The sequence below is a fragment of the Megascapheus bottae genome, chromosome 21 (genome assembly GCF_031878675.1).
Source record: "Megascapheus bottae isolate mThoBot1 chromosome 21, mThoBot2.hap1, whole genome shotgun sequence".
Classification (NCBI taxonomy): domain Eukaryota; kingdom Metazoa; phylum Chordata; class Mammalia; order Rodentia; family Geomyidae; genus Megascapheus; species Megascapheus bottae.
Genome location: NC_143529.1, coordinates 21089466 through 21101305, shown reverse-complemented (window position 1 = coordinate 21101305; position 11840 = coordinate 21089466). Strand labels below are relative to the sequence as shown.

General features: G+C 34.7%; 1 protein-coding gene across 1 annotated transcript in view; it reads right to left on the bottom strand.

Annotated features, from left to right (window-relative positions):
• Nucleotides 1-429: 429 nt before the first annotated feature.
• Vwc2l (von Willebrand factor C domain containing 2 like) overlaps nucleotides 430-11840 on the bottom strand; it is a 44264-nt gene continuing 32853 nt past the window's right edge. The window contains exon 3 of the mRNA XM_090355217.1: nucleotides 430-509. Coding sequence (XP_090211343.1) covers nucleotides 430-509 — 80 coding nt within the window. The remainder of the gene's footprint in view (nucleotides 510-11840) is intronic.

Below are 11840 nucleotides of genomic sequence, written 5' to 3'. Positions count from 1 at the left end.
GAGTGCTTCACATAGGACCTGACACATAATAAATTCTAGCAATTTATTATGTCCATTACTAAAGGAGAGTATTAGATGCTCAAGTCTGTGATCAAAAAGCAGTATCCGGAAGGACAGAATACTTCAGTTCCTTGTGGGAATAAAGGGCGGCAGAAATACGTGGAAATCTGGTTTGGGAAAACTGTTCGATCTAGAATATGGTGTTAGCACAGTCACTTTTCAAAAGTTCCAGGCCAATCTGACAACTTTATTGATGGACAGAGAATTTATAAGTTTAAAATGAACATATTACTCATTTACTGCAACCTGTTTTTCTAATATCCTCGTATGTTGAATCTATGTTGCAATGTTGAAAGGTTATGAAAACCTTACCGAGTTAATAGCAGACACAAGTGATTTCCCATGCTTTCCTCCTTTGAGCTAAATGAGTCAGTCACAAGAGTTAGATACTATGAGTTCAATATGGTCGATTCTCAGGATGTATGGAGATTGCGTCTTTGGATCTCTGCCTGGGAGAGGGCAAATGCCAAAAAAAGAAACCCATGCTTATATTTAGGCTCTGACACGAATAATAACAAGCTACCACTGAGAAGTGAGGATTTATATGATACAGGATCTTAATACAGAATTAATGCATGGGAGATGTTAGGCACATTTCTTGACTTAACAGGCATGTATTAAGGATGAACATGATAATCTTCTCTGGCTTCTTTGCCTTTGCTATTGTCCATTAGGTCATGATAGAAATGGACTTTTTTTTTGTTTTAAGCAGTTTTTCTTCCTTTCAAATAACATTAAGACTACTGGAGATTTTTATTTAATATTTGCTTCTAGTTGCTTTTGACTACTAAGTGGTTGGTTTTAAGTTCTAAGAATTTTTTGTAGGTCATGGGGCTTTTGAACTCGGCCTGAGCACTGTCTCTGAGCTCTTCAGCTCAAGGCTACCACCCTACCTTTGAGCCAACCCCCACTTCCCGTTTTCTAGAGGTTAATTGGAGATAAGAGTCTCAGTTCCTTTTGTGCCTGGGCTGACTTTAAATCTTGATGCTGAGATCTCAGCCTCCTGAGTAGCTAGGATTACGGGCTAGAGCCACTGCACCTGGCTTTACAAAGTTTTTTACAAAGTATGTGACTGTAGATAAAATACATTTTCTGCATGTGTAAAAATAGAGCAATGAAGCTTGTTGAAATTGATTTTGGAAATGAGGAGGGAGATGAGAGAAAGGGAGACATAGAAGGATGAGTCTGATTAAGATACGTATTATGCATATATAGACATGTCAGAATGGAACTCACCATAAAATTACTTGATGGTAATAAAATGTGGGAAAAGTATTTTAAATAGAGGTTTCTGAAAACAACTTCAAAATATAATTTCAGCAGGTCATTGTTAGAAGTAAACACACTTAAATTTAATTCTTGAGACACCTCTTATAGTGTAGCCCAAGCTGGCCTTGAACACATGAGCCACTGGTACCAGGATGCACAGATTTTTCTCTTTTTAATGTCAAAAATACATCAGTCCTCATTCCAGACTGAGACGAACAAAACATAAAACTTGAGACTTACAAAACATAACACTCTTTTTTTTTTCCCTTCAGAAGAACCACACATTGTCTCTACCATGGGATTCTGCTATTGTCTCCATCCTTACCTTCAGGAATCATCCTGTGCTTCCAGCCTGGCAAACTGGGGATTCATTCAGGAGTCTGTTTATTTTCAACCCATGCTAATATGAAGCACTAGCTAGAATAAAAAATCTACCCTCTTTCTCTCCTCTAGAATCAGATACATAGTATTCTCACAGATTTAGTAAAAATAATATGAAATACTGGAACTAGAATGTTACAGCCATGGTTCTAATGAGAAGCAATTTTCAACTCTGATTTTTTTTAAAAAAGATTATGGTGAACATTAAATGAGATTACATATATACAGTAACTGATATAGCTGTCCAATAAATGTGTATTTTACTGAGAGTTACTTTTCATAAATGTTTAGTTTTCATCTAAGCTATTCATCCAACAGAGCTATTAACAATTCTGTCCTATCTATTTTTGTCTTGGCCCATTGATTGATTGATTGATACATTTATTCATTTTCTAATCTCTGCTGGAACTGATTAATGAGTAAACTCAATCTTCTGTTTAAATTATATATCATTGCAGATCCAGAGGAGGCAAAGAAAGGACTTCACACATTCAAGGAGAGCATGGGGCTTGGCTTTTTCTTCCAACAATCTCCAGGAAGATATTGCCTAGATAGTATCATAGAAATTATTAGCAAAAATAAAAATTACTGAGAAACTATTAAGATAGCCTTTAACAATCAATTTATGCTCCTGGGAAAAATCCTTTATACCAAGTAAGATACTTTTCATTAAAGCATAACCTTGAACCTGTTTTAACCCAATCTTAATCTGCCTGCCATGATAGGATTGCTTATCTGTATTAATAGAAGGCTTTACACTGAGGTCCTCTTGTTTCTACTTGAGAAGTAAACAGAGTTTTTTTTTTTGCCAGTCCTGGGCTTGAGCAGGGCCTGAGCACTGTCCTTGGACTTTCTCAAGGCTAGAGCTCTACCACTTGAGCCTCAGCACCACTTCTGGCTTTTTTCTATGTATGTGGTATCAAGTAATCAAACCCGGGTCTTCATGCATGCTAGGCAAGCACTTTAACCACTAGGCCAAACTCGCGGCTCAACACAGAGTTTTCTATAGAGAATCTTGCAATAGATCTCTAGAATTTGCTCTTGAAGCTCCAGAAATGATAGAAGTCAATATGAAAAGAATTCGTTCTAAGATGTAAAGGAACATGTCACAGATATTACCACTTGGAATTAGTTTTTTTTTTTTTACCAGCTGGTGGTTTAAATTTGAAATTATATGTGAGTGCAACACTAGCAATGTCAGATAAACTGGAGAAGATAAATGAGAAACAACAAGTAGGCTAAGTTCAAGGAGGAAGAATGGAAGTTATGTATAGGTATTTTAAAGAAACTTTTCCTTAGATTCCTGGGTTCCTATCTTCAAGTCATGTTTTCATTATTTTCCTAACTACTCTTTTCTTCTGTATCTTTTCTTGGGGGTAATATATCAGAAAGCAGTGCAGGCGCTTATTTGACTTGCTAATACCTGGCATTCTAACCATCTTCTATATAGCCAGCTAATAATAAAAAGATATTAAATATTTATTAAATTACAAATAAATGAAATCAAATCATTATTCACAGCTATGCAAAGTGCACATACAGTTCAAATGCTCATGAGCAGAAAAAGCATAAGGACTAATAGGGACCCACATAAGGATCAATAGGACCAGTAAGGACCTCTTTTGGTCACTTGTGATTGATTCTGTCCAATATAGCCAACATGACACGACTAAAACCCACTTTCGTTTTTCTCAATCTATGCACTTTTAGGCAAATTTTTCTTTTAATTTTCTTGAAGCATGTTGCAATGAAAATGATTGTTTCTGCCTACTTGTTTTCTCTTAGACTTCCATTAAATCTCAGAATTTAAATAAGGGTTTGAGTTTTAGTCATCACTCATTTTCTAGCAGTAAGCATATGATCTGACACATAGTAGGTATTCAGTAAATGACTTTACTTAATGAAGAAGCTAATCAATATTTGTGAAGCTGCATTAAGCATAAGATATTGGTTATTTTAACTTATTATACTTCAGGTTATATTCATCACGACCCCTTTGGAAATGCACAGGTGCTGAAAAGGAACTTTCCTCGATATACTTAAAACTTTTGGGCCCTTTTTTCTTAAGGTAAAAAAAAAAGGAATTGTTTTCAAAGTTGACTTTGGAAATGATGTTTCCTAAATGTATTAGTATGCTAGATCTTCTGCTCTACTTTTTCTTCTCCAGTTTTTTTTTTTTTTTAGTAAATGTGGTCATTAATATTCTAACTGCATATTTTTACTTATAAACGCACAAGTATTTGCAAAAAATCAAAAATAACCTTAAGAATCATTTGATTGGCACTCAACACCCAGCAGCATGTAAAAACAAATTAAACCCTATAAAATACTTGTCATAAAACTACAAGCAATGTGTTAAAGAAAAACAGTAAGTAGCTAAGGGGGTACCACACAGAATATATATTTATTTGGTTTAAAGTATGAGCTCCTGAGACAGACAAGAGCTAGGTTGTGTTCATATTTTGCCTGAGATTATCTTTTGAACAATTCATTGTCACTTTCTGTCTTTGTGTTTTCTTTACTCCAAATGGAAAATAAAGATTTTCAACAAATAACATCCAAGGCTTCTTTGATCTTGAAATTCCATTATTTTCAACATCAAATTCTATCTAGGAAGTTATTTAGAAAATTATTTATTCATAGATTTTGCAGTCCAGCTCTCCTCTTGGAAATATACCTTTAATGGGTCTATGCTCATGTCCACATTAGAAACCTAATGCTTTACATATGCTAATATGGACTTATAGGGAATATGAGTTTTACCCTTGTGCTTTTCTTTTTTAAAAACCAAACACTATTTAAAGCTATCAAACTCATTTCTCCCTCTGATGAAGCTGGATATACATTCTTTGAATACTTGAATGCTGATATATAAGAGAAATAATTTGTTTCTGTTCGTTACAATTACGCCATAAAGAAAAATAACTATCCCATGAATATTCATTTATGCAGCCATGATTTTTACTATTGTTTTCTTCTGCAGAAATAAAGTACACTTAGAGTTTCTATTTGGTTTCAATTTAGGCCTTGTTAGATAATTGAAATAAATGGAAAATAGTTTGGGGAGTTTTATAATTTTTTCTTTAGAGATTATTTTGTTTGTTTGTTTGTTTCTGCCAGTCATGGATGGGGCTTGAACTCAGAGCCTGAACACTATTCTTGGGCTTTCTCAAGGATAAAGCTCTACCACTTGAGTTACAGCACACTTCCAACTTTTTTTTATGTATGTGGTACTGAGGAATCTAACCTAGGTCTTCGTGGATGCTAAGCAAGCACTCTACCACTAGGCCAAACTCCCAGCCCAAGTTTTATAATTTTGGCTGAATGACTTTCATAGTAGTATTTCACTTCTAGTTATTCTCAGGGAAACATTGAAATTTTAAATGCCATATAGGTTTTCTTTTCATCTTCTTATATATGAAAGATGGTGTTAAATAGCTCTTGATGGAAGGTATAGAAACATAAGGAAGTGATTAACCGAATGAATTGCAGACAAAATTCTCAAATAAGATGGTGATTAACTGAATGAATTACACTGAAGATATTTCATTATTCCTAAAAGTTTGATATATTTATTGGTATGGTATATATGGAGTATTCTTTTGGTTTTATAGAATTCTGTGTATTTTTATTATTGATTCCATGTAATGTTAAGATTGAATTTTTTGTACTAAAATATTTATTAAATGTTATTTAAACTAAAAGCTAGGTGCTGGTAGCTCATACCTATAATTGTAGTTATTCAGGAGCCTGAGATCTGAGGATTGCAGGTGTAAAGCAAGCCAGGGAATACAAATCTGAGAGATCCTTTATCCTTAATTTATCAGAAAATAATCTTCAATATCAGGTAAAAGTAGAAATGTGGCTAGAAAGGTAGGATGCCAGCCTTGAACTAGAAACCAAGAGACAGTGAGAGGCCCTGAGTTTAAGCCCCACATGCACACACAAACACACACACACACACACACACACACACACACACACACACACACACACACATAAACGTACACACAGACTTTAAGCTAAGATCTAACATTAAGTGTAGAAGATACGAATGATTAAATATTATGAATTTTCATAATATTTAAAGTCCAAAACTACTTGATAATTTAATGCTCATAAATTGGCAATATTAGTTCCTACAAAGCTGATTTCTTTAACATTTGGGATAGAGATTATAATCACCAAGGTAACATTATTTCTAAAATATCCAACATTTTTCTCTTTATCTCAGCCATCCTATATACTATGTGATAGTTTGTCAAATGAACCATTCTACCTCCGGAGCTCTCTCTTGATGTCTCCCTCTATGGGAATCCATTTTCTTTTCTTTTTTTTCTTTCCTTTTCTTTTCTTTTCTTTCCATTTCTTTATATAGAGGGGGTTACAGTTGCATTTGCCAGGTAGTAGGTACATACCTTCTCACACACTGATACCCCTCTTATGTTTTGTTCCCATTTCCCTTCCTCACCCCCTTCTAATCATCTTGTTTTCCTCCTTCTCTTTCCTCTTTAAATAAACAAATAAACATATATACAATATACCAGGTAACAATACAGATACAGTAACAATATGAGATTAACCAAAGGGCAACAAAAGAGAATAGAAATAATAGTACATTAAGAACAACAATCATACAAGATAAACCTCTTGTTTCCATATACTAGAGATTCTTTCATTTAGTCTCATCCTATGTACTTAGGTTTTGACCTATTGTACTTCTCTGCTAAGAGAGTACTAATTATTACAAATGAGGGAAACCATTGAGCCTATGTTCCTATGGGTCTGGCTTACTTTTTTCCAAGTCTTTCCATTTCCTCACGAATGGGGTGATGTCATTCTTTCTGATGGCAGCATAAAATTCCATTGTGTATAAATACCACATCTTCTTGATCCAATCGTCTGCTGAGTGGCATAGAAACCTATTTTCTTCTGACCACTGTTTTGGCATGAATCTGAGTGATCAACTTAATCACTTTATATTCCTTTCATTTTATCACTTTTGTTCTTGCCATATAAATTTTCTTTTCCTGCTGATCCACAGAAAAATCTCTTCTTAAAATTTTACTAGTCAGCTAAACCTTTTAAGATGGTAAATTAATGTCCTTAGCTAGAAACAATAATTAGAAAGAACCCATTATTTAATGTCATATTCCTACTTTTATGGTAAATAATAACCACAGTGTTTTAAAAGTGCCTAAAAAGTTTTGATAATCACTAAAAATTGATTTAAAAACTAGATTTATAATTTATTAGGTATTTGACACATAACTTTACATTTTAATATAATTTCCTTTATTTACCTGAAAGTAAAGGGAAACTGGTGAAACCTCAAAATATGTTATAGTATTAAACAATACATGCAATTGTGAAGTATCTGGTGTGATGGCTAGGACAAAAAAGTATCAAATGTTTTTGAAATGGCTATCATTTAGTAGGTGTTTTGGAACAATGTGTATTTTAATTTGAATAACTATGAATTCTCAGCTTTGTCCCTTAAGAAAAGCTTTGTCCCTAAAAAAAACAAAATTGTAATGTTCAAGTATGATCTTCCACTTAAGGCGAAAGTAGAGAGGACCAGACTTTCATTAGCTTTAGAAATTATACATAAATGAAACATTTGTTTTGAAGTGACTGCATAACATTCAATGAGTATATTGAAGCATGAGAGAAAGAAATATGTGAAGAAAACCTATTATTTCTCAGGTTTCTTCCTTGAGAGAATAGAGTGGGAAAACTAGGCAACTTCGAAAGATTCATAAACAGGACTGAATTTAAGATTAGTTAAACCTGAGAGGTTACAAATTTTGAATTTATAAGTACTTTGAGTAACTTTAAGTACTTTGTGTCTATAAGAGAAAGTTCTGGTGAACTTCTCTTGTAGAGAGGGAGAACAGGAGGAAGTATATCAGGGTGGGAGAGGGTGGAGAAGAAAGGTAGATATAAGAAGACTAGAAAAGAAAGAAGAAGAAGAAGAAGAAGAAGAAGAAGAAGAAGAAGAAGAAGAAGAAGAAGAAGAAGAAGAAGAAGAAAAAGGAGGAGGAGGAGGAGGGGGAGGAGGAGGAGGAGCAGGAGGAGGAAGTAGAAGGGGAGGAAGAGGGGGAGGAGAAGGGGGGAGGAGGAGGGGGATGGAAGAGGGGAGGAGGAGCAGAGGGAGGAAGAGGAGAAGAGAAAGAAGAGGAGGAGGAAAGTTAAAGAGTGCTACAGAAAAATGGTATACTGTTATCTTTCAAAGTTAACTATTCATCATTCAAATCTTATTTTTGTTATAAGGAAGCTGAAAAAATTCACCTGGACATTTGAATTATAAGAAATAATAAAAAATAAGCCAAGTGTTTGTGGTTCACGCCTGTAATCTTAGCTACTCAGGAGGCTTTGATTTGAGAATCATAATTCAAAACCAGCCAGGGAAGGAAAGTCTGTGAGACTCTATCTGCAATTAACTACTAAAAGCCAGAAGAGGAGCTATTGCTCAAGTGGTAGAGCGTTAGCCTTGAGCAAATGTCTCAGGGACAGTGCCAACATCCTGAGTATAACTTTCAGGATCAGGACAAAAACACCGACAAAAAAAAAAAGCAAAGCAAAGGAAAATAACAGAGACAATTTCAACTGAAGAATTATTCTAGATGAAAGTCTACATAAAAGTAATGGATGGAAATCAGAATTTTCCATAGGTAAATGCATATGATTTTCCTTATGATTCAAATCCTATTATGAGGTCATTTACTTCTAACCAAATTAAAACTAAGTATTGTAAATATAAGCCATAAGTATAATAACATGTACAATTAAAATATGACAATATTATAAAGAGATTTTAAGGTCAAGTATATCATTTATAGATTCCAGTGGTATACATGATGTGAAATACTGTGACTTAAAGGGCAGATCTGAAAGTTAAGCAGTATGCTATAAGCCCCACATCAGCCACTAAAATAACCAAATAAGAATTATAACTTAGGTAGACAAAATGTATAATTATAAATATTTAATGTACCTTATACACCAGACTTGAGTCATGGTGCCATTAGAATTTGTGAAGCTAGTTGCGATTTACCAAGACAACTATGGAAAACTGCTGGTTTCAAGTAAAATGTTTTCATTCCATTTCTGTAATTAACATAATGAGTGGACTGCCTCCATCAAGAATCCAGCTTTGGGAAACACACACTTTCTATTTTGTTGGAATGTCAGCAGTTTACCATCTCATTCATTCTCTGCCCTGTGATTTTTTTTCAATGTCCTGTAGGATTTGTGATTGTAGGCTGGCAACACTGCTTTAAAAATGCTATTTCCCCTGAAGCAAGAAAATAAATTGGTTTCAAATGACAAAAAAAATATTTAATGTACCTAGAATAAGGAGAAACAAAAACAAAAGGAAGGAAAAGTTGTATATATAAAACAAGTGATATATTTAGAACTACTGCTGTATCAGTTGTAGCATGAAATGTAAGTTCATTAAATACTTCAGTTATAAAGCAGAGATTATTAGATTGGATTAGAAAGAAAGACCAATATTTACTATTTATGTGAAAGACAGATAGATAGAAGTAGAATGCTGAAACAATACATCACACAATGATACTAATTGATATGGGTGACCAATATCAGACTAAAGTAGATTACTGGGCAAAACACAAAGGTGTGATAAACCTTTCATAATTATAGTATGCTCAACTCATGAAAATTGTTCTTGCATATAATAAAATATTTGAGGTAGCTAAAACAAAGGCTGATAGAACTGCTTTAAAATACAAAGGAGGGGCTGGGAATTTGGCCTGGGGCTGGGAGTTTGGTCTAGTGGTAGAGTGCTTGCCTAGCATGCACTAAGACCTGGGTTTGATTCCTCAGTACTGGATACTTAGAAAAAAAACGAGAAGAGGTGCTGTGGCTCAAGTGGTAGAGTGCTATCCTTGAGAAAGCCCAAGGACAGTGCTTAGGCACTGAGTTCAAGACCCAGGACTGAAAAAAATACAAAGGAAAAGAAAATCATATGCACTGTAGTGGGTTATAACTTAATAAAGCCAATATGGAAGTCAGTATGGATGCTCTTCTAAGAATTATTGAAAATTACCATGTGACCAACTTTTACTACTCTTGGTTAGATATCAAAATGGCAGTGTATGATAAAGTGCTATTTATTTATTTTTAAATATCTTATTGTAATGGACAGGGTAGTTACAGTTATATAAGTAAGGTAATGAAGACATTTTTTAAAAACTGTAACTCCCTCCCTTATTTTCTCCTGCTATCTCTCGTAATTCCTCTACCAGTCCCCTCAAGTTGTGTGTGTGTGTAGATAGATATAAAATACGTATATATATTTCATTTCCAACATAGTGTCCAGTGAGTATCATTATTGCATTGTTCATCCTTTTTCCTGCCTTTCCCTTCCATGGATTGGATAAATTTATATACAAGACAAAGGATAAAGAAAACTAAAACAGAAAAAGAAATAAATGCGTAAAGGATATAATCAGAACTTCTTGTTTTCCATGCCTGAGTTCTTGTTGACACGGGTTATTATAAATGGTCCTGTGCACTTAGCAATTGGGCCATTGAGCAGTTAGTAGCCAAATTACAGAATCAGCCTACGTACTTATCAATGGATGAATACAGAAAATATAGTATTTGTCAGTGGATGAATGGATAAGGAAAATGTAGAATGTGAACACAGTATCATTCAGCCATAGGAAGGATGAAATCATATCCTTTCCAGGAGCATGATGTAACTGATGATTTTCATGCCTTATGAAAATCACAAACAAGTTTACAATAAAGCTACCAGCACCATATTCATTACAGCACTGTTCACCATACCCCAGGTATAGAATCAACCCCCATGCCCCTTAATGGAAAAGTAGATCAAGAACATGTGCTATGTGTACATAATAGAATTTCATTCATCCATTGGAAGATTTGGGAAAAAATATATTAAATGAAATCAGACACACAGAGAAACAAAGGTGTATGTTTTCCCTCATTTTGGCAACTAGAATTTTCCTATAACTAGAAAAGCTATAAGTAAGTAGATTGGGTGATATACAAGTGGTTACAGATGGATTAACTAGAACATGGTAGACTAGGAAGAACGCAGTGTAATTCCTTACAAAGACAAAGTCAAAGTCCATCAAAATAAGTTCAAGAAACGAGCACTTGCAAGAGAAGGATCTGGGCCAAAAGGAGAGAGGATGACAAATTAACGGGAGAAGGGTGTGAGAATGCAGTCAAGAATTCATTGTATATAAGACAAAACTAAGAGAAGTAAGGGAAGGGGTGTGTCAAAATAGGGTGAAAATGTTGAAAGGGTCGACAATGATCAAGATACATGGTAGTAATAAACTGCTTTGTTAAAGGGTAACTTGTTACAATTACTTGAGCATAACTTTAAAAAGGTACATATTACAATGAAGTCCCTAGATGTATGCTAATTCAAAAGTAAAATAGATGAAAAAGAATGGCACTTATTGCAATATAAACACATACTAAGTACAGTGAGTGAAAGAAGCCAAATCCACTTCCATCAGCAGCAAGTCTTAGGAATTAGCCAATGAGGTGTGAGGACTGCAAGCTCAGTAAAGGCAGGCTGAGATGTTATTGGGAGGAGGGAAACATGTCACCAGCGCCTGAATGTATTTCCTTGACTCTGATGGTGTTTGAAAAGGTATATGTCAAAACAGGAAGTTGTACCATTTAAAAACGAGTAATTGCTTATCTACCTATTGTAGCTTAATGAAGGTGATTTAAATGCTTAAAATATGACTTTGGCTGAGAGTGTGGTCACTTCACTCCGTGCAAAGACCTCTGACTGTTGGGTTTACTGAGTAAATAAAACTAAACATTTCTCCATTAAAGTACAGGAATTCCTCAGGGAGGAGCACAGGGATCCTTCTTTACAGCTGTTTCCTCCTGTGCTACTCCTTTTCGTTGTCACCCTCTCTATCTTCAGAGAGGTCTTAAAACTAAACCAGGCAAGCAGGACAAAGAAAACATTGCTAAGAAGAAGCGCACACCTTCAGCACAGAGCATCAGTCCTGTGCCTCTATCCTGCTCCTAATTTAAATGCTGACAGGAAGTTGGAATGAAGAGGCTTTCAAGATCTGGACACAGCACTGCAGACCATTTTGTCA